The following is a 24,013-nucleotide window of genomic DNA, read 5'->3' as shown; positions in this document are numbered from 1 at the left end:
CATACAGCTTGTAGCCAAATTCATCAAGACCATAACCAATGAAAATGCACTGTCTAGTCTTCGAGTCCAACTTAGATCTTTCATCTCTTGGGACATGCGCAAATGCCTTACAACCGAAGACTCTGAGGTGATCATAAGAAACTTCCTTTCCACACCAAACCTTATCAGGAACTTCATTATTCAAAGCAATAACGGGAGATAAGTTGATAACATGAACAGCTGTGGAAACTGCCTCTGCCCAAAAAGAACTAGGCAACTTTGCGTCATCAAGCATACATCTGACTCTCTCCATAATTGTCCGATTCATCCTCTCTGCTAAGCCATTTAATTGAGGAGTTTTAGGAGGAGTTTTCTGATGTCTAATACCGTGCATTCTGCAATACTCATCAAATGGGCCACGATACTCACCGCCATTGTCAGTACGGATGCACTTCAATTTCTTCCCTGTCTGTCTCTCAACAAGGGCATGAAACTCTTTAAACACACCAAACACATCACTTTTGTGCTTCAAAGTGTAAACCCAGAGTTTCCTAGAATAATCATCAATGAAGGTCACAAAGTAAGATGCACCTCCAAGTGATCTAACCTTCATTGGTCCACACACATCAGAATGTATCAACTCAAGTGGCTCCGGCTTCTTCGAAGGAGAATTGCTCATAAAAGAAACTCTTTTCTGTTTCCCTGCCAGACAATGAACACATCTGTCCAATCTAGCTTCCTTTACTCCTGAAAGCTTCTTCTTCTTGGCAAGGTAATCAATCCCCTTCACACTCATGTGGCCAAGTCGTTTATGCCACAATTCTGATGCACATTCTTTTGCTGCCACATTCACTGAATCACCAGAAATAGAGCTTTGTAACATTATCTTCAACCCATTGGCGAATATAACCACAAACTTGTTGGTGCTCAAAGTCCCACTCTTCGTCTGACATGCTTTCTGGCTTTGCAGTTGCAAACACAGGTAGATGTAATTTCTTCACAAATAGAAGATCCTTCATCTTGGCCTTCCAAATATGATAATTTCTACCATTCAATCGTACCATATTACTCATATTTGTCTCCATGTCAAATGTACCCAATCAACAACCTAGGCTCTGATACCACTTTGTTGGGAATATCCCACTTCCTCCAAAATATTTGATGAATAAACCACCCAAGAATATGGCAAACCCACAGCAATGATCTCCTCTTCTCGCTGCCGACAGAGAACAAACCGAAAAAAATTCCCTTTCTTTCTTTGCTTCACCTATTCTGCCGAAAACAAAAAAAAAAAGGGGGAATGAAACAAAAGAAACCTTTTTTTTTTTTTACTGCTCTCAATGCCGCATCCTTCTCCCAAGAACAAATATAAATATATATATATATATGTTGAAGATTAGAGAATGAATAAAAGGAAATTTGTTTCCTTTCCTGCTGCCGCCTCATCAAACATAATTCCTAATTCATCCAAAATTCCTAATTAAATATTATTATATTATATAAATATAATAATAATAATTAGGGCTCAATATGAGAGGAAGTCCAACAAAATATAGTGGATACAAATTGGCTTGGTCCAAACATGAGCTATTTACCACATAGGAGGGAAGCCCAACCCAACATGCAGACTATATTATATTGCTATGTGTTATTTTTATTTTTATATTTTTTTTATCGGGGGTGCACATCCTGCAGTAATGGAGGTTCTCTGGCAGTAGCGATAGCAGTGGATGGAAAACTAGAAATTTTCCACTTTAGACAAAAAAAAAAAAAAAAAAAAAAAAAAAAACACACATAGTGAAATGATAATATATGTGAGTTTTTTGTAAGTGTATATATTAAATAAATTAAATGGTCCCTTGAAAATAAACTGTAAAAATGAAAAGTAGAGGGAAAAAAATTGAAAAGTAGTGATGGTTGAATAAGATCAGAACAGCTTTAAGTTTAGCAAAAAGCGCAGCCCTGATAGTATACAAAGCACGCAAATGAGTTGAAAAATCTGAAAAGTGGAAGTGGAAGTTGACAACCAATATAAGAAAAGAGGCATGGACGCCAACCACACTACAAACAAACCTATATACAAAATATGTACAATTGTTATACATGGAGGTCTACCTAGTCCATTCAAAATGATATTCAAATTATGTGTTTGTAATTAATATATTATGTTTTTTGTTAATAAATTATGTTCCTATTGCAATTAACATATTGGTCCTGTTTGGTAAAAAATTGGCCTATAGGCTAATTTTGGCTTATTTGACCACTATTAATTGTTTGATTTAGTTAAAATATCAATATAAATGTTTGGTTAATTAGTTTTTTGCAACTTCAAAAGGCTAAAATTTAAAAAGCTACTCCAAGCAACTTTTTCAATTAGCTTTTTGAAAAAAGAAATTATACCAAACAGCTATCAGCTAACAGCTAATTTACCAAACACTTTTCTACAATCAGCTAATGTTATCAACTATTTATACCCTCTAATTAACACAATCAGCTAACAACTAACAGCCATTTTACCAAACAGGGTCATTATGTATTTGAAGTTAATCGATCTTTAAGTGCACACATATAACTTAAATATTATTTTGAACCAGGATCTACAATGTAAGGTGAACTTGGTCTATGGTAAAATTTGCCGAAGATGTATAGTAGTTTCAAAGAAAGATCATCCAGGTTCCCAAGACATAGCTTAGTACTTAGTAGTGAAAGCCTGGGTCATCGAGGTTCCCGGGACATAGCTCAGTAGTGAAAGCTTAGGTGTAGGCGTGTGGCTACAGTGATAGCCAACAAATACAATACCCGAGTTCGAACCCCACAAGGCCACTGAAGATACATCTCGTAATTTACTTCCACTCACCAGCTCCCGAGGATAAGGGACACGAGGGACTTTAGCATTGGCCTTTGGGGCACCGCCACCCAAGAAGCTAAGCTCCCTATAAATATATAAAGCTAGCTAGCAATAACTCAAACAAGATGCAGTGTATAATAGGGTTTGACATATATATATATATATATATATATATATATACAGTAATTTATTTGAATTCTCTCTGGCTTCTCAGAGGGCATGATGCAGAACCAATTTGGCATTCTGTCCACCTCCCATCCATCTATCTTTTGGAGGTGGTCAGTATGCCAAATTCGCTCTGTCACTGCTTCAATTCTCTGGGAAGCCCTTGCAGATCAGATACATTAAATTAGTATTTAATTATATTTGCCATGGCCAATCCTTAATTACCATTCTTCTTCTGATCGATCTGGACAACATATTTCCAGCATACAAGCCAATTCAGGTAATTAATGCTGCACACTCTTGCTCTTTCCTTTTCCTGCTTTTCTTTCTTTCTTTCTTTCTTTCTTTCTAGCTGGTTAATTAAATGCAAAAAATATTACTAGGAATAGGAAACAAACCCTTAGCTTGCTATATATAAATATAGTTATACCTTCATTTGTTTTGGTGCACAAAAAAAAATGAAGATATAACTATATTTATACCTTCATATATTTATATGAAAAATGCTACATGTACTCCCATTTCGTACTATCAAACACAAAACTGTGATATAGACACTTGTATTGGGACCTACATGAAAAAAAATAACTTATCAAAATCCGCCACATTATGGAGTAAAATTTAGGGAGTAAGATTAGGGAGTACATGGAGTAGAACTCTATTTATATATCTTTTATCAATGACCTTGTGGTCAAGTGCCATGAAGTGGTTCGAATCTCGGTAAGAACGATATTGACTCTTTGTGTTTTAATAGGTTGAGAAAGTATATATGCACAAATACTATTGTAACAGAATTAATAGTAGTCAAAAGAAAAAAAAAAAAAAAAAAAAAAAAAAAAAAAGGAAAAAGAAAAGTTCAAACTTCAAAAAATAATTGTGATCGATGGAGTTCTAATCTTTGATAACGGTCTTCATCTTTTGGTAAACTTTGTGATTATTTTTATTATAAAACATGAAATTAAAAGTTGATTATTAAATTGTGTTTATGCCAAAGGCTTTGTCGTCGAGTGACATAGCTGTAGCTTTTCACCTGAGAGGTCTCATGTTCGAACCCCAGTGTGGGGGCATTGACTATTTGTGCTTTAGTAGGTTGAGAAAGTATGTATGAATAAATACTACATTGTAATAAAAAAAAAATTGTGGTTATTCAAGATTGAGTTAATTAAATTTAAAATAAAATAGCCCACATATATTTTGATGCAAAAACATATTTTGGTGAATTGCATTTTTTTTTTCTCATCACTATGTACAATAAAATAAAATGTATAAATCTACTAAATACAAGATATAGTGTCAATATATCATATCACATTATAAAATTCACTATAATTTAAACATTTACATTAAATAAGGATATAAAACCTTAATAAAGTACATTGATCTTATGAATAATGTAACAATGATAATGGCCAAATGATCGGAAAAGAGGATGATGGGGGTGAAGCCCATTATATAAAGGGGTATTTAGTAAATAGTTGTTAGTTTATTGGGTTAGTGAGTTTGAGTGTTTGACTAGTTGATAGCATGAGTTGATTGTCTAATTGTTGAAAAGTGTTTGGTAAATTAGTTAATAGCTGATTACATACAAAATGACTTTCTCAAAAAGCTTATCGAAAAAAACTACTTTGGGGGTGTTTGGTAAATTGATGTTAGTTGATTGGATTAGTGGGTTTTAATAATTGATAGCATGATTGTAGAAAAGTATTTGGTAAATTTGTTGATAGCTAATAGCTAATTACATACAAAAAAATTCTCAAAAAGCTTATCGAAAAAAAAAAAACTACTTTGAGCAGCTTTTGGATTTTAGCATTTTGAAGCAATAAATTGTTACAAAAAGCAAATTAATTAAACACTCATATTAATTGTTTAAGATCAAGTCAAACACTAATAGTGGTCATCAAATTTGGGTGATAGGTTAATTATTTTACCAAATAAGGCATTTGAGTAGCTTTTTGAATTTTTAGCATTTTTGAGCAATAAGTTGTTACAAAAAGCTAATTAATTAAGCACTTATATATATATATATATATATATATATATATATATATATATATATATATATATATATATATATATTGATTGTTTAACTAAGTCAAATAGTTAATAGTGATTGAATAAGTCAAAATTGACTGATAAGCTAACTATGTTATCAAAAGTATTAAAATCTTAATTCTTAAATGGCTTTGGCCTATTCTAAGCTATCCACACCCATTAAAGGTTGCAATTCTACTTGTGAAATGGGTATGGTGGGTTTGAACTTTGAGCTAGCATGGAGCCTATCTTTTTGTTTGGAATTATGCATTTTTAAAATTAGGTAGGTTGCTTTTGGGCGCATTAGGGTTCTGGGAATTGTAGGGTTGAAATGTATGGTTTACAGCCTTAGCAAGTCGTCATTGGATTCCAAGAAGCATTAAGGTAGTGAAGCCTGCACTTTCTTTGTAATCATTATCATGAAATTTTTTCTATATATGTTACACCTATCTACTTTTTTATTTTATTTTATTTTATTGGTAACGTAAAAAATTCATTATCATCATTAGAAGGGTATGTACTGACAAACATCACTCTTGTGTAATAACCTAAAGTAGCTAAAAAGATACATAGATCTTGTGCAGCGAGCTCGACTTTAAGTGTGTTCGCGACTTTCTGATACTAGAATTATTTTCCACTCACTCGACCACTTCTTTTGAAAGTTTTTTTTTTTTTTTTCCTCTTAACCCTAATTTACTTTGCCAAAAACAAAAGTATGGATACTTTAAGAAAAATATTTTATATATAAAAACTTTTCCAGTATAAAGACAATTGCACAACAATGACAACTACATTGCATACCTCCATAACTAATCAACACCATAAGTCCAAAATTCCCACCACCAACCGTGCCACTGCAACACTTAATGTCAGAGATTGCACAACTACGTACAAAGGCCACAATGGACAATAGTACATTGCATGTCACCCATGAAAAATACACATAAGTCAATCACAAAAATTAAAAATATTACACTCAAATGATAGACAATTAAAAAACACATAAACTAACCTGAATCCATGACTGAAGAAAAGAACCGCATAAGAAGAAAACACGCAAAGCAAGATGAACACTAGACAAGCGAAAGAAACGAAAACCCTTGAAATTAACCTTTTAAAAAAACACAATGAACAATGAGAAATAAAACCCCCAACATTCAAACCACGACAGAGTGCATAAGTATCAAATCATCCCTGAATAATTAAATAAGGAAATGTAACCACAAAATATGAGATAAATCCAGCCACCAAATGACCCAAAATGGACAGTACTGGGATGTATTTGGTTTATGTGTTTACACTTTACACATCAGGATTGAGAATCAAAATTATAGTTATTGTGTGATTGATAACTTTTTAAAACACAACTATGTGATTTGATTGCCTCTTCAATTAAAAACCTCATTCTCTAATTAAAAATGGTATCATTCCATCTTATCCCGGTCACCTCCCGATTTGTCACATCCTTTGCATCCTCATTTTTATTTATTTATTTTTATTTTTTTATTTTTTGTCATATTGGTGCTTTGGATGTTATTATATTATAATCAATTGCTTTGATTTTTTTTTAATTTTTTTTTTTTGTATTTTAAAACTTTTATTCTCATTATAGGTCATACATAACCAAAAATCAATATTGGTAATTATTCTAATTTCATACACCCTACTACCAAAACATACATAATACTTTCACTAAAATCCATTAGCATGGTCCTCACAGTTGTTTATTTGCTGTTATCTATATGGACATCTTCCAATTTTATATACTTGATGCTTTCATTTAACTATGCAAATCTCAATAATATATAATATAGCTGGAATAAGAATGCTAAAGCTCAAAATATTAACTGAATCTCTGGCATAGGAAGTCTGATTGCTCGTTGAACCATTGCCAGTGGGATTTAAACCCACGCCCTTTCAGACCAGAGCCTAAATCTGGCGCCTTAGACCACTCGGCCAAACTGTCTCAGTGATAATCTATTTGATATGGTTTCTAAGACAGTCAAGTGGGCTTGAATTTGCAAATCAAAAAATGCTACATAGTGTTTTGCATCAAAGTGATATTGATGTTATTAAAACAATTTCAGTCTGTCACACTACGGCAATAATGGACACAAGTTATCTCTATGGCCATTTTAGTTAATATATGTGCCACATATCACCAAAATAGTATGTGAGACTTGTTGACTCACAACTTATACCGCACTGACATTTTCGTAATCTAAAGTTGTTACTCTACTCAATCCATTTTAAAATCTTTATGAACTACTATTTGACTCACAATCCTCTCTTACTAGCCGGTAATGTTCTAATATTGTTGTTTATTGCCATGATGCTTGAAGATGACCTCTCATCTATCGGCACAGATATTGGGTAAAACACTAAAGCATTCATATCAAGATTTTTAAAAAATTAAATATTGACATCTTGAACGTTTTGCATCGTCTATTCAAATTTGGTTGGAACTCAAAAAATAAAAGCTTGATCTAAATGTAGCTTCAATTTTTAAAATCTAGTCATGCTATGAGTTTTTATTATTCGAACTCACCTCAATTCGACTATACCAAGTTAAAACATTTGTTAGTTGTTCGCTACATATATAGTAAAAGGTACTAGGGCCACTAGGCATTCATCAGGCGATGGATGGGCGCCTAGCGCCTAAATTGCCTAGTCACCTACCCTCCTAGACATGTTATCAAGATATATAAAAAAATTAATATTTTTTTCTAATTATTTATTTTGGACTTTAATATTAAAGCATAAAAAAACCTTTCATTTACTTTAGACTTCAATGCCAAAGCATAAAAGACATTTCATTTACTTCAAACTTCAAAGTTTCAAAAGAGTAGCATAAAAGACCTTTCATTAGGCATGAATACTAATGCATAAGAAAGTAGTGCCATGCACATAAATTAAAAAAAAATGTTTTTGCCTTTAATTTCATTTACTTCAAGGCTATCACAGCAAAATACTCCATCATCATCATCATAATCATAATAATAATAATAATAATAATAATAATAATAATAATAATAATAATTAATTAATTAAGAAAATTCATGACTCTACTCTTCTCTGTGGAATGGAAAAAAATGCATGCAGTTGACTCGGTCAAGTTGAACATCGACTCGATTGAGTTGGCGCCGAGTTGGGTGACGAGAGCCCGCATTTAGTTGGTCGGCCAACTAAAAGGCGCCTATGCCTCTTATTGGCTTTGGGGAGCCTAGCACATAATCACCGCCTAGGCTGATTTTGACAATAGTGCGTGGTTTGCGATAAACTTTTGTTGCATATAATGCTATGGTAGTACTAATTCTGGTTGTCGGTTGTACTTGTCGTATGTATAAATGTATGAACAAGAAGGAAGAACACAAGAGATAGCTCAATCCTCTTTTTATTAAATGTCTTCTTTTCCTTTGAGTATGAAGAGAGAAGGGAGAGCATAAAGATAGAGAGATGGGGTGTAGAGAGTTAATGGCCTCCTCCAACCAAAAGGGCCAAAGGGCCTTTTATAGGGTCAAGGAGGTGACGGGTTTGACCCATCCTGGGTTTGACCCGTTACCTTTGACCCCAACCCACAGACCGAAATTCGAACCGCTTGACCTCGATCCGATTATACACGGACCCGAGATATATAACGTAACCTATCATGCTATATAGTAGAAGTTTGCAATAAAGCCTATGTTAGTTGTTCGTGGTAAGTTTTGTTGTTCTCAAACTCTTGTTGTATATTCAATGTATTGAAAAATGTTGAGTTAATTCTAATTAATCTGTGTACGGAATTTATTATAATTAATAATTAATAATTCATTTTTTAACCTAAGAATTAACTTTGTAACATAAGATTTAATCTTATTAAATTGACAATTTTGGGAATTAGGAAATTCAGTAACATAAGATTTAATCTTATTAAATTGACAATTTTGGGAATTAGGAATTGAATTTTAAATTTCAGTTTTTTAATATCATTAGTGTGAATGAATTCCTCCTCTCATATAAATACCTGTAGTTGGGCAGAATGGGATTTACAACTAGGGAAAAATTTCATTGCAGCATCTTTACCCACTCCAGAGCCATATATAAATAAGGACCATTGCAGAAGGCTTGCTAGCCAAACCAAATTAATTGTGTCAAATCTTTAGTACCCTATTTAACATAAACTTTTTAAGGAGCTATCTGCTATGTAAATGTTGGTATAAATTAGAAACTGTCAAAAGATACTTTAATTTGTATGCTTCCTCTGTATATGCTTGTAAGCAAAGGTCTAGTCTCTGTCGGGACGGGATGTGGGGAGCCTTTGGAGTTTGGGATTCAACCTTTTGAAAATAATAATGTAATAAAATTCAACTAAATAAACCAGGAGTTAGTTGATCTTCTTAAAAGTTACATATAAGTAACATGTTTTGGGAGAAAATTATTATATTCATGGCTCAAACACACCTGGACTATTTGTTATTAGTGATAGATGTTGAGAAGTTGATGAACTAACACATATTTCTTCCTACCAACTAAGCCCAGTACAGTGCATCTTCCATCTTCTTCTCAACCTCCCTCCCACTCCTATATAAACTTGCCCAGAGACCATAACAAATAATCCAACCTGAAAAAACAAAACACATTTCTGATCTTCTGAAAACCTCAGCTCGATCTTCGTTCATCAAGAATGGCTCATTATCATCTAAACCCATCATTTCTCCTGCTTTTGTTGATCACTGTATCGCCGGCAGTGGTGAACATGGTTCAAACCGAGGCCAGAAACCTCCTGGAAATAACCTTGCCTGAGCTCCCCTTTCCTCAAATATTGCCTAAACCTGAAATACCAACCTTTCCAGAAATTCCAAAACCTGAGCTACCAACTTTGCCAGAAATTCCAAAACCGGAGCTGCCATCCATTCCAAAGCCTGAATTCCCAGAAATTCCAAAACCTGAGCTGCCTGCATTTCCCATGCCAGAGCTGCCATCGAAGCCATGATCGATCCAGGTCTTAAACGCATATATGTATATGTTCTCCGATCCAGCATTCTTGATCTGAATGTTTACAGTTTGTTTTGTTCATGATACATCCATTAGTATATAGTATTTACTTATCGTGCATTCCGGCCCATCATATCATAGATTGAACCAATGGGAGCATGCATGTTGTTCTCTCAGTTCGTTGTACTCTTTCAACTCCGATCCTATGTACTTTAATTGTTGTTGTTCTTGTTGTGTACTTTAATTGTTGTTGTTGTGTTTTATTAATAACATTTTTAGTTAATTATTCTGATCTGTTGTTATTCAAATCTATGCAATGATATGATGATACCATCCTATATGTTTCTTGAATTTATCGGGCTATATATATCTTAGATCTGATAAATTGTTATAGATTCATGAGGAGATAAATTAAGTGATGGATATATATATTAGAAAGTTCGGGACAAACCGACCCGAAGAGGAGGTGGCGCGACATGGGGGCCAAGCGCGACCCTGGGTCGACCTTGGCTAAGGTCGGGGTCGACTTCGGCCCAGCCAAGGTGGCCTCGGCTGAGGTCGACCTCAGCTAGCTAGGGCAATCGCAGCCCAGGGTCTCATGGCGGATGGCGGCCCAGGGAGGTCACTGGCCTCGGGTACCCCGCGGACCCGGTCAAATCGCCCCACGAGAATAGGGTGGGCAGTTGGGATGTTAGCTAATATAAAAACAGGCATCCTTGTCTGGTTTTGGACATCTACTTCCTTGTCTTAATATTGCAACATCCTTGTAATTCTCCTACAACAATTATCAATACAAAAGTTGTCCATGCGGCCTATGTTCATTGTCTTTTTTTCGTTTTATTATTTATTCCCTATTTATCGGGTTTAGTGATTCGAGTTATTCGGGTTAATTAAATCCATAGTTAATATAATTTGGATATTGAATACCAAATAGTAAATTTTTGTGCACTTTTGGATTGATTAAAATATGTTTTAAGTTTATATATTTATAAATGTAAATATGCTAGATAGTTTGTTAAAATTGAAAATTTAGAATGTTAATTTTAAAAGGAAAACACGTTAAACAGATCATCAAATTTTTACGATTTATATAATCTAACCATTGAACAAAAAATGTGTGCAATTAAAACATCTAACTTTATAAGTTTATGCAAGTAACATTTATAGCAGGGTACTTCCAGAAAAAACCAAGTCGTCGATAAACGAAAGATTGAAGAAGCAGTATCCTCCGTCTAGGTCGCCGACAATGGAGAGAGGGCAGCCTCCGATGTTTATGTCGCCGACAGACGGAGGAAGAGGTAGCTTTGCCTCCTCCTCCACCCAGGTCTACTCAGGAGGATTGAACTTGGTTCTTCCTCCGTCAAGGTCGACGCAGGAGGAGGCAACTGCCTCCTACTCCATCCTTTGATTATACACACACACACACACACACACACACACACACACACACACACACACACACACACACACACACACACACACACACACACACACACACACATATATATATATATATATGGAGGATGAGGGTTGTCTCCTCTGTCCATAGTCAGAGTGGTGGCAGCCTCGCCTCCTCTTATGACGAATGAGGAGGTATTTCTCTCTTGTAATTTGGCCGAGGAGGTGGTAGTAACCTTCTTCCTTTAAACAATTATTTTAATCTTTTATTAATATGTTAAATTTGTCAAGGAATTTTTTTAAAAAAATATTTTATGTTTCAAGTAACATGTCATAGCAAAAGGGGACTATAAACATGTTGTCTACTTGTAAACTATTTTTTTTATAACATTAAGTGGTTTAATTGTATACTTTTTTTTTATTCGGTAGCCCAATTGAACAAACAATTAAAGTTTGAGGATCTATTTGATATTTTTTTCATTTAAAAATATCAAAAAATTTAATTGAGTTCGGCTCAAGATTTTAATATTAGGGAAAATTAATTTTAATCTGAATAAAAATTAGTTTAATCAATTTGAAAATGATAAATCCAATGATCCAATGACCCAAATGAGCTAGCCCGAAACTTAGTGAGCTGCGCAATTGACTACACATGCATGAATTTTAAAAAGAAAAAGAAAAATTCTTAAGGTGATGTTTAGTTGATGAATTTTGCATATTACTACCGGATTTGATACTCATTATCATGTTTGATGACCTATTTTTGAATACGGATAAAAATAGTAGGGTTTTTTATTATAAATATTACATACTTGAAAATTTGCAATAATTATAAAATGATCATCCGACTATGGTCTTTTATCAAATTGGTTCCTTGACTTTTAATTGCACCCAAAGTAGTCTTCTGACTATCGCATTTTCACAAATTGGCTCCTTGACTTTTAATTGCACCCAAAGTGGTCTCCGACTATTGAATTTTAAGTCAAAATGATCATCCGTTAGACTTGGTGTTAAGTGTGTGTTAAATGAAGGGTAAAAAGGACATTTTATATTGTTTGTTGTTTACAGCTTTGACCTGTCAATTACTTCTCCAAAATAGTGAAAAGATTTTCCCCAAGGGAAAATTGCAATTTGGGGAAGAAGGGAAAAATCTCAATTAGCTAGGTTTATATTCTTTAATTTGGGGAATTAATCGGCAAGTCAAAGCTCTAAATAACAAATAATATAAAATGTCATTTTTACCCTTCATTTTAACATCTCACTTAACACCAAATCTAACGGAAGATTATTTTGACTTAAAATTTAATAGTCGGGGAACTACTTTAGGTGCAATTAAAATTCAAGGAACCAATTTGAGAAAAGACCATACTCGGAAGACGATTTTAGAAATTAACTCTATTACAAACTTAAAAATTTGTAATAATTATAAAATGTTCTCGTATTTTTTTTTTATACTAAAATCATCAAATAAAGGCAAATAAACTGTTAAGATCCATCCTCACTTTTTACTAAAATAAATAAATAAATAAATAAATAAAGGGAAAATCAACGATTTGGTCCCTCAATTGTTAGCGAAATATCAATGTAGTCCCTTAATCACGAAATCATCGATTTAGTCCCTGGAAATAACTGTTTTTAGTTGATTTGGCCCCTCCGACCGTAGCCCGTTGAAAATCCGGCGACTGCTCCGATTTGGCATGGGTAAATTTGTCATTTCGCATTTTGGTCTTATTCATTACCCATGCGAAGCGCTCGGAGACGGCGGAGGCACCGGAATCGTCGTCGTCGGGGTGAGGAGTCGAGAAGTACGCCTCCGGCAACGGCGAGATTGTCGACAACGGCCAGTCCGCGACGATTTCGGAAACTTCGCCGCTGTAATCGGAGAGGAAAACGAGGTAATTCATCACGTACCGAGTGAGCGGATGGACGGCGCCGCCGGGCGGCGGTTTCGAGGAATCCTTCTGAACCGCTGTCTCAAACTCCGTAAGCATCGCTCTAATGGCTTCTCCGAGCTTTAGGAGTGACATCACTGCCTGAGACCTCACCGCCGCGATGGAGGTGAAGTCGAAAATGGACTCAATTTTCGGCCATAGCTCCGAAACTGCCTCGTAAAGATCCAAAAAACAGAACATTTTCTCGATGGATAGCTTCTTATATTTCCCAACGCATTCCGCAAATCCCAACACCGACATCGCGCCGTCTTTTGTGATTTCCGTGAAACACGACTCTCTGATGTCGTCGGAAGCCGAGAAAACCTCGCTGCAGAGAATCCTCTCTCCGAGGAAGAGAGTTGTCACGACGATTTTCACAGCAGACAGCCAATTCTTAACTCTCTCGTCCAATGTTTGCCAATCCATTTTCTGAATCTGGGAAGTGCTGGAGTTTTCCACTCCCAGATAATACAGAGTCTCATCCACGATGGATTTTCGGATTATGGTGTAAATCTTCATGCACTCTTTTCCGTATCCAGCTCCGATCCTGCATTTCGCGACGGCTTTCAAATCCGCAACCGCCGCGTCGGGAACTCTCGCCGCCGCGGCTCGACCAACTGTGTCTTCATCTTCCTCGGAAGCATCGTCTCCCAAATCTGAAACACTGGATTTCGTCGATGATCCTCCTCCAGAGCACCTGGTTGAGGGATCCAGAAAGTAGCGATTTCCAGATAAAATAGTGTAGAACTCTTTCTGCAGCCTCTTCATGGCGATTTGCATCAAGTTATGAGCTATAACGAGCTGCTCAGAGCTCGAATTCTCCACCGGAAACTTTGTGAACCGCCCGGCGTCAAGAGTAAACCGTTATTTTCCGGCGAAACCCTTTTTTGTTCATTTTAGAACGAAATGACAAATTTACCCATGCCAAATCGGAGCAGTCGCCGGATTTTCAACGGGTTACGGTCGGAGGGGCCAAATCAACTAAAAACAGTTATTTCCAAGGACTAAATCGATGATTTCGTGATTAAGGGACTACATTGATATTTCGCTAACAATTGAGGGACCAACAATTGAGGGACCAAATCGTTGATTTTCCCATAAATAAATGCTATCATTTGTTCCTACCTATACAATATATGTGTATATGTATGTATTATATATTTTATATATTTATATTTATTTACTTTTAAAAAAAAAAGTCGTTATCGTCTGAGTTTTGACTTTTGACTCCATTAGAAAGCAGGTGAAGTCTAATTGTCTAAATATATGAAACGACAGCGTAGTGACGCAATTGATAGACAAACTCACAAACCTAAATACAACGGAGTTTTCTGCTACAATTCTTCAATCTCATTTACCCAAAAACAGCCATTCAGAAAGCAATCCGGCGAAGAAAAGCTGTGAATTTTTTTTGAAAATGGAAATCACGGCGGGAATCAGAGCCTATGCGCTGTTGTTGATGATGCTGTTCAGTTTCGTCACCAATCTCTCCGCGCTATCTGTTACCGTCAACGATGTCGAATGCGTGTACGAGTACGTTCTGTACGAAGGCGACACCATTTCCGGCAACTTCGTCGTTGTCGATCACGACATCTTCTGGAACTCGGATCACCCTGGCATTGATTTCACTGTATGATTTCTATTGATTCAATCTCCTTTTTCTGTATATACATACATGCGCCGGCTGATTTTCATCGTACCTGCGTCAAATTATCTTGATTTAATTTGATTTAGTCATAATTTTTTCTGGTAATTTTAACTTTAGCTCGATAGAAAATGAAGCAACTTTTATGAGCTGAAATTCGATTTTATTTTATTGGTATTTTGTTTCTGTTCAAAGTTTCACTAGATTTATGCAATTTTGAAGAATAAAAGAGTGGTAATGATGGATTAAATTAATACCTCTGTCGTAAAAGATGCTGTATTTGTTAGAGAGAGATCTTTGGGAATTCAATTTTATTCATCAGAGGCTGGTGAAAAGGCTGGATTTGTAGGCCCTAAATAATTTTGTTTCCATTTTATTTTATGTATTGTGACAGTGTATTATTCCTGTCAAGGAGTTCACAAAAAAATTTCAACTAGTAAAAATTTCTGCTTCGTAAAGATGTCCTTGATGGTGGAAGAATCAGTGTTTTTTTCATTAGGCTCAAATAGGAATCATGAGAAGATGTGTGGAATGAGGATGATGATGATGATAACAGAAAGGAAGTCTGATAAAAATCTTTGTTCAGTTTAATCTCTGTCTTGGCCTATAAAAATCTTGCAGGTTGGAAAAATATGGCTGGTTGATGATATTTTAGTAGTGGTTTTGGCAGAAGGTCCTTACTTTACAAATTCCAAGTTGTGATTTTCATAATTGAAACACTTTCCTTCCATTTACCAGAAAGAGACCTTCATACTCATGGAATAAGTCAATATATGTGTTTTTCCCCCAAAATTGCTAGATTTTGAGTGCTATATAACATCCTGAACATCTGAATTTGTGGGTGCAGTTTGTTTGTATTCATGTGGCAGCAATGAATACCTTGTAACAATAATATGTAGTATATTAACCCAACAGGGTAGCTCAAGTGGCAAATGAGCTCCCTTTGTGGGGGAGAATTCCGGGATAACCCGGGTTCGATTCCCACAAGTGACGATTCCCTTTGGGCCAGCTCCCGTGCCTCCCGGAGCGAACGGGGATTAGTCGGGTGAACCTAGACCGTTAAACGGACAGAGAAAGACCCGGACCACCTCGTGGTTTACACACAAAAAATAATAATAATAACAATATGTAGTATATTGATGGCGTATTGCGATTTTATTTTGTTTGGAGAACTGCAACAGCTAGAGTAAGACATTCTGAAATGGAATATTAACAATCCATCTCTTTTTCCTTCTTTTTTTCTACTGTAGGTGACATCACCTGGAGACAATGTTGTCCACTCAATGAAGGGAACATCTGGTGACAAATTTGATTTTAAAGCCCCAAGAAGTGGGATGTACAAATTCTGTTTTCACAACCCATATTCAACACCAGAAACAGTCTCCTTCTACATACATGTTGGCCACATTCCTAATGAGCATAACCTTGCCAAGGATGGTTCGTATAAACTTTTTACATAGATAGTTTCTTCATTTCATGTTTTAATATTCTGTTTACTCATCTTGCACTACTGTGCTAGAAGTGAAATATTTGATTGCTAATGGTGGCATTGAATGTTGCTATGAATTCCTTAAAATAGTGAAATTGACTTGGAATTGATTCTTGCAGAACACTTGGATCCCATTAATGTTAAAATTGCTGAACTGAGGGAGGCATTGGAATCCGTTACATCTGAGCAGAAGTATTTGAAGGCACGGGATGCCCGCCATCGTCATAGTAAGTCCTTGAACAGTTCAACTTGATTACTCTATATGCTCATAATAATGTTCAAATTCTCTGTAGCTTTTCCATTCTATATTAGCTTTGATCCTCTCGTACATACAAGCTTCAGAATGCCATACCTTTTGAGCCAAATAATATGGAGTTACTACAAGAAGCATTGATTATATGCACAAAAGTGCACCTTTGTTTAGCAACTCTCCGCAAATTGTCTTTGGATAGACAAATTTCAGCTGATAATATGGTTGTAGATAACATTTTTAGTTTTCTTTCTGGTTTCATGAATATGTCATGTATTCATGGATTACATGGGTGTGGGTAATGTTTTTAGAAGTACTTACTAATCTAATATAAGTTGATTTTAGATAGGGAACATTACTGACAATGCCTTATGTACCCACTGCCTATATTGCATATTAAAGTATGTTAGTTTTGACATTGCAATCCTTTTGGGAAAATTAGAAGTATTTAGCTGCTTAGATATCCAAATGCAGGAAGTTGATTAGGGGACTTCATATTGATTTTCAAATCTGACCATTTTAGAGACCCATCCTATCAATGTCTTATGTGTGTGCTAGTAAATGATTCTTAATATAGTCAGAGACTCCTCTGACTCTCTGAGCAGTTCTTCCTTTACCTGTGCTTTTACCTGTGTAAGTTCAAGTAAAGACTCAAACCTTTCAAGGTAGGGACTACAGCAGTGACTCTCTGGTTTAGGAAGGTAGAAGTAATAAGAGATGATCATACAGTATATTTCTGTGTAAAGTTGAAAGATTGAAAACATCAAGATAGTCTTTTGTACTTTGCTTACTACAATGGGGTGATAACTGATAATGAATATTACATCTTTTTGTGCTTATCTTGTGTACATGGTCCACGGGCTCTATTTTAATTTATGTTTCAATGCAGCAAATGAGAGCACAAGAAAGCGAGTCATTTTCTACACAGTTGGAGAGTATATTTTGCTTGCTCTTGCTAGTTCACTTCAAGTTGTTTACATCCGCCGCTTGTTCAGCAAGTCAGTAGCCTACAACCGGGTTTGACCAAGTTGCATGCTTGTAGTTTCCTCATCCTTTTTACAGGAATTATATTGCTGTTTACTATCACTGTCAGTTCATTTAGAGGAAAAAACAACACTTCCCTGAAACAAAAATAACATTATAATTACTTGTTAAATTTATCATCAACATTTTAGGATTGTGCATTTGTGCATGTAATGTCATCTTCTGTTACTTAAGACTCACCTGCATGTAGTAGCAATTTGTGCCCCAGAAGGGGTGATTAAGTGGGTGGAGCATAATTTTTCTTACTTAAAGGTCACAAATTCAATTATTGCCAATATCTTGGTGTGTAATCTTTTTAGTTCAATTTACCTCTTATGTATAATTTGCGGTCTATTAACTCAATTTATTTTAATATATCAAAAACCATGCAAGTGGCTACCCAACATTTATTGTGCACAATATACCTAGTACATTAGAGGTGTGTCATTTTCAGTCCTCTCATACTAGGGAAAGATCTTCTCAATACTTTAATGTCTACACCGAATATGAAATGAACTATCACACGATGGTTTGAACCCAACTTATGTACTACTTTAATGGACAAATAATCTAACCCTTAAAACACATGCAATTTCATAACGTTCAAATTTTAATTTCACATGTACAAACGTTGTAAATTCTGTTTTCATTTTACATGTTATAAATTTAGGATATTGATGGTTTCAATTCCAAAACTGCAAATGCAGCCATAAAGGTTGTACTTAAAAATAATAATAAATAATAAATCCCTTAATCTAACGCTTTGTGCCTTTGTGTACCATATGGTCTCCAATTTGGTGAAGGAATTGAAGAAATTGAAAAACAAAATAAATTTTAAAAAGGTTTATTGGTGAAAATTTTTATTTTTTTTAATGCTTGATGACTATTATATTTAAATTGTTAAATTTTATTAATCTAATACCAAAATTTTATATTATTTAAACTCTACAAAAATTTAACAATTATAAGGTGGTTATTAGTTACGGAGTAATTGTTATAATATTTGAACTAATACATTGTTAATTGTATTTAATCTAATACATTGTATTAGTTAATGGTTATTAGTTAATTGTTAATTGTATTAATCTAATACATTGTACTTTCTTTATTGTGCTCTTATACATATTTTTAAATTCCATCATATTTTTTAAATTTTACCTTAACACAACTAATCTAACAAAACACAGGACACCTTATAAATTGTGAAACTATAATAGTTCGACATTTATTTTGATCAGTTTTACTGTTGGAATGTGCATCACTTGAATAGCTTATGCATTAATTACTTTCTTTCTGGCTTTCAATCATTTTGTTAACATTTTGGAAAATCTAAAACCGCTATCTAAATATGCACTTTGAGTGAAACTCGTCATGACCTACACAACAAAGGACCACGAGATTGTAAATCATCATAAGTTGTCTATAGCTTATTGACTCACGTTAATAATAAAGCCAATAGATCGCTTTTATGGGAAGTCAAACTTTAAACCTTATGGTTACTAAGTCATTTGTCTGATCAACTCGGATGAAGTTGCCCCCAAATTTAACATTTCACTCATCCATGATTAAGGGTTGAGATGCTTGGAGTCTCTGGGCATGTTTGGTTAATGGCGGATTCGCCAAAATTTTGGCGGATCCACCATTTCGGCGTTTTGACCAAGGTGATATAATCTGCTAGTCAAACCGCTAATATAATCCGCTAGTCAAACCTGCTAACACAATCCGCTATTTGCTAACCACTAACACAATCTGCTAACGCTAACCGCTAACCGCTGTTTGCCAAACAAGGCCTCTATCTTTGTCTCTTAATCAAATCCCGCTAGAGGTTAGGTATGATATAACTTGACCTAGATTGGTGTTTATTTACTTTTTTAGTGCTGTCGTTGATTTTTTTTTTTTTTTTAATAACATTTTCTCAAAAAAATTAACTTTTTGGGTACATATCTAAATATTCCATTTAGTTATTTTTTTAAACAAAATTGAATTTTCTGAAATCACGTATAAGTGAAGGCACTAAATTCCCCATCTGGGTAATTGGGACAAACTTTTGCCTTATGCAAATATAGTTAAGTCTCTTATTTTTAGTATATAATAGCACTCCAAATTGTCCAACCCTCAAATTGGTCTAAATTGCATGGATTCTTGCTAAGGTGAATGTTAGGTTGAACTTGCCCATCGTGTGACTAGTAGTCTAGTACGTCACAATGTCTAAGTTGCGTCACATGATTTAAGAGAAACTTCATGAGAATAGTAGACAAATACTCTATCTTATTACTCATCTCAAAATTTAAATTTATAAATTTGACTTTTATCAATATGTTTTCAGTCGAATTCATTGTACATATTTTTCTAGTGTGAGTTATATATTCTGTGTGGTTTATGCTAGTTATTGCACAAGAGCAAAGTTTACGTTATACATATCTTGGATAGTGATTACAAATTTTCATCCTTACAAAAAAAAATCAAATTTATTCATTGTGTGTTTAAAATGGTAGCAGTATTTCATTGTTTAAAGCGGTCAATCTCAATTTCATGTCATTTGAGTTAACTTTCTACAACATGCTCAAATTTACTTTGTAAAGACATGTATTTTTTTTCCAACTAAATTAAGCTTTTGGAATTTAGATATGGTACAAATGAATTGAATAAAATATGGATGTTTTTTTTTTTTTTTTTTTTTTTTTTTTTTTTTTTTTGGGGTAGGCGGTGGGGAGGGAAAGGAAAACCCCAAAAAGAAAACTACTATAAATATCTTTTTGAAAGCAAAATGGCAATTTCAATTACTGTAAAAGTGTAGAAACAAAGTCAGGGACGGAGTCCTAATACAGAGTACTAGTATGAGTAGTCGCTTTATAAGTTAAAGCATGAGCAATAAAGTTCAGCTGTCTAGGAATAAAAAACAACGAGCAATTAACTAAAGAAGCCAGAATGGCCTTGTAGTCATCAGTTACCACACCAACACACAATCTGGGAGAGTTCCCTGAGCTAGTGACATATCGATGAAGGGCCGAACAATCCGTATGAAAAATAACCGAACCAACCGCACAATCCTATACCCAAGATAACGCCTCCTTGCAAGCTAGAGCCTCGGCTGTTAGAGCATTTACCGTAGCCAGTAGTGGTCCACAAACGGCAGCAACAAATCTCCCTTCTGCCGAAAGCAAGGCTGTCCCGTAGTACGCCGCTCCCGAGTCCGCGAAGAACGCCACATCGACGAAGCAGCACAGGCCATCCGGTGGTAGCTGCGGCAAGGGATGTTGCTGGGTAGGAGGTGAACTAGTGGTGGTGTTGTAGCATCCCATGCGGCAATAGCTGCAGTCGAGCGGCTCCAAACACATGAGGGCCGTGGCAATTTTGCGTCCCAAACCGCATCGTTTCTTGCACTCCATATATGATATAAAATCACAATCAATAAGTGAATGCATAACATCCTCATGAAACAAGTCACACATAGGGCATGAGGGGCTAACATCCACTATCTTTAAAAGGAGGGAAGTATTGGTGGGAAGAATTCCACTAATAGCTCTCCACAAAAATAACTTCCAACAGGGAGGGGTTTTTAACTTCCATAAGGTTGGCCATTTATTAAAAGTATGCTGGGGTTGAAATCTCCCAAAACTGTTCTATAACTACTTTTCACAGAATATGTGACATTGGGCTCCCTGTTCCAATACCACGAGCCCTCATAAGATGGGCACACAGGCACCCTCAATATACGATTCACATCTCCCGGATCAAAATATCACGAAGAATAGATAGGTTCCACGTATGAGTTTCCTGATCAATCAAACCTGAGACCCTGGATCCACTCAACTGTTGCGACATAGGGGTATGGATTAATGGGTCAGAATCCAAAAGCCACGAGTGACCCCAGATCAAAGTGAACTCACCATCACCAATCCTCCTCCTAACTCCACCACAAACAAGACCATGGGCTGCCATAATGCTTCTTCAGCAATAACTGGGATTATTTCCTACTGTAGCATAAAAAAAAAAAAAAAAAAGAGGTTTTAGGGAAGTATCTTGCCTTATACACACGAGCAACAAGCGAATCAGGCTTTGTGAGGAACCTCCAAGCCTGCTTGCCCAGCATAGCCAGATTAAAAGCTTTTAGGTCCTTGAAACCCAAACTACCAACAGCCTTTGGTTTACACAATTTATCCCATGCCATCCAATGAATAGCACTCCCATTGGTGCCACCTTTGGCCCACCAAAACCTGCTCATACATCTTTTAATGGCCACACATAAAGAGTCAGTAAGCAAAAAAACACTCATAGTAAAAGTAGGCATTGATTGCGACACACTTTATAAAAGGATTTTTTTGCCAGCCTGAGAAAGCAACTTCTTATTCCAAGACTCAATCCTTTGTTTTATCTTCTCCTCAATATAGGAGAAACCAGCTTCTTATTTCTCCCAACAAAAGACGGTAAACCCAGATACTTCTCAAAATCCGTGGCCTGAGCAACCCCAAGAATTTCCACCACTGCATCTCTGTCATCAACCCCCGTGTTTCTACTAAAACAAATACTGGATTTATGATAATTCACAGTCTGACCTGAGAGTAGTTCATATGACTGTAGGCACTGTTTAATTACCCCAGCTTCCTGCGAATTAGCTTTAAAGAACAAAAAGACTATCATCAACAAAAAATAAATGAGAGATAGTCGGGTCTCCTCTTGACACCCTACAACCATGAATTAGCCCCATAGCCTGAGCATTATGCAAAAGAATTGACAACCCCTCTACACAAATAATAAACAAGAATGGAGATAAGGGATCCCCTATCGTAGGCCACGGGTCGGCGTGACCTCCCCTCCAGTTGCGCCATTTACAAGAATCCTGTAGGTGACTGTTGTAACGCAACACATAATCAACTCAACCCATTTCTTTGCAAAACCCAGAGCAATGAGCATATTTTGCAAAAAAAAAGACCATTCAATCTTGTCATACGCTTTAGCCGTATCCAACTTCGAGCACCCCAACCTACCAAACCACATTGCTTTCTATTCAAGTAATGGTCCATCTCCGCTTCAATCATAATATTATCCATAATTAATCTATCTGGAATAAATGCACTTTAAGACTCAGAAATCACTGTATTTAAAATTGGCTTCATCCTATTGGCTATCATCTTAGCATCATGTAGACCACGTTGCACAAGGTAATGGGTCTCAAGTCAGACACCTGCTCAGGGACATGTTTCTTGGGAATCAACACAATATTTGTCTCATTCAACCCGGCCGGTAAATTCCCAGAATTCAAGCAATCAATTACAAAAGAAGTCACATCACTCCCCACCACATCCCAAAAATACTGGTAAAAACCTGAGTTCATACCATCAGGCCCTGGGGCATTCTCTAGGAACATAGAATAGAGGGCAACCTTGACCTCCTCCGCCTCAAAAGGACAGAGTAACTCTTCATTCTGGGACTGTGAAACCCTAGTAAGCACATTACTAAAAAACCCCTCACCATCCCATGCATGCCATTAGATTTAAAAATATCTACATAATAATCCAAAATAAGCATTCATATCAAACACATTCAACTCCAACTGCAATAAGATGTAAAAAGTAATCATCCAATTTTCTATATAAAACAAAGTTAGTTTCTTTTTAGAACAATTCTTATAATCTCAGAGAACATAGCATATCCACTACTCATATAAAATAATTTTTGAGCGGCAACAACTTTTGGGCAACAACTCATAAAATTTGTCTCAAACTCTATTACCCTAAAACCCTTATCCCAACTAATAGTGAGGCTAAAGTATATTGTCCAAAGCTCAAGCCTAACACTTGTAGCATTCCTCACGCCATAACATTGCCATATTGTCCAAAGCTCAACCCTAACATTGCCATATTTGATCATTTGTTACAACTTTCATCCAATTAACTTTTATTTTTTGGACAATTTGATAATTTCACACTTTTAATCTCTTATTTCTCTTTAAAAAATGTTTTCAAACAATATATTAAATGATGTAATATAGGAAATTAAAAATAATAATTTTTAAAAATGATATCTATTGAATTATTCTTTGTTATATTACAGTTATTACTTATGAATATTACTTCAATAAGAAACCGAGACTATATATTATTATAAAATTATTAAATTTTTAAAGAGTTAATATTAATTTAATGAACATTGCATTAAAGGATAAAATATAACAAAGTTATTAAAGTCCTGGGACTAAATCAACAATGCCACATATTAGGGTTATGGTAATCAAGCTAAGCTCAGCGATCCAACTATGCAATAATATGAAAAGATTTGA

General features: G+C 35.4%; 2 protein-coding genes across 2 annotated transcripts; one reads left to right on the top strand and one right to left on the bottom strand.

Annotated features, from left to right (window-relative positions):
- Nucleotides 1-9,817: 9,817 nt before the first annotated feature.
- LOC109175413 (exocyst complex component EXO70A1-like) lies at nucleotides 9,818-14,187 on the bottom strand (the record flags this gene model as incomplete). Its single annotated transcript, XM_019324676.1, has 2 exons — nucleotides 9,818-10,051; nucleotides 13,135-14,187. Coding segments are annotated over 2 exons (1,287 nt in total), but the record flags the coding sequence as incomplete, so codon positions are not given.
- A 444-nt stretch (nucleotides 14,188-14,631) lies between these two features.
- Nucleotides 14,632-18,044, top strand: LOC109176082 (transmembrane emp24 domain-containing protein p24beta3-like). Its single transcript, XM_019325504.1, has 4 exons — nucleotides 14,632-14,956; nucleotides 16,222-16,408; nucleotides 16,580-16,687; nucleotides 17,600-18,044. Exons 1-4 carry the CDS (start codon nucleotides 14,744-14,746, stop codon nucleotides 17,731-17,733), a joined length of 642 nt encoding a protein of 213 aa, XP_019181049.1. The 5' UTR covers nucleotides 14,632-14,743; the 3' UTR covers nucleotides 17,734-18,044.
- The last annotated feature ends 5,969 nt before the right edge of the window (nucleotides 18,045-24,013 follow it).

This window comes from Ipomoea nil, unplaced genomic scaffold, assembly GCF_001879475.1.
Source record: "Ipomoea nil cultivar Tokyo-kokei standard unplaced genomic scaffold, Asagao_1.1 scaffold0688, whole genome shotgun sequence".
In the NCBI taxonomy this organism is placed as follows: Eukaryota; Viridiplantae; Streptophyta; class Magnoliopsida; order Solanales; family Convolvulaceae; genus Ipomoea; species Ipomoea nil.
This window is presented reverse-complemented; position numbering and strand designations above follow the sequence as displayed.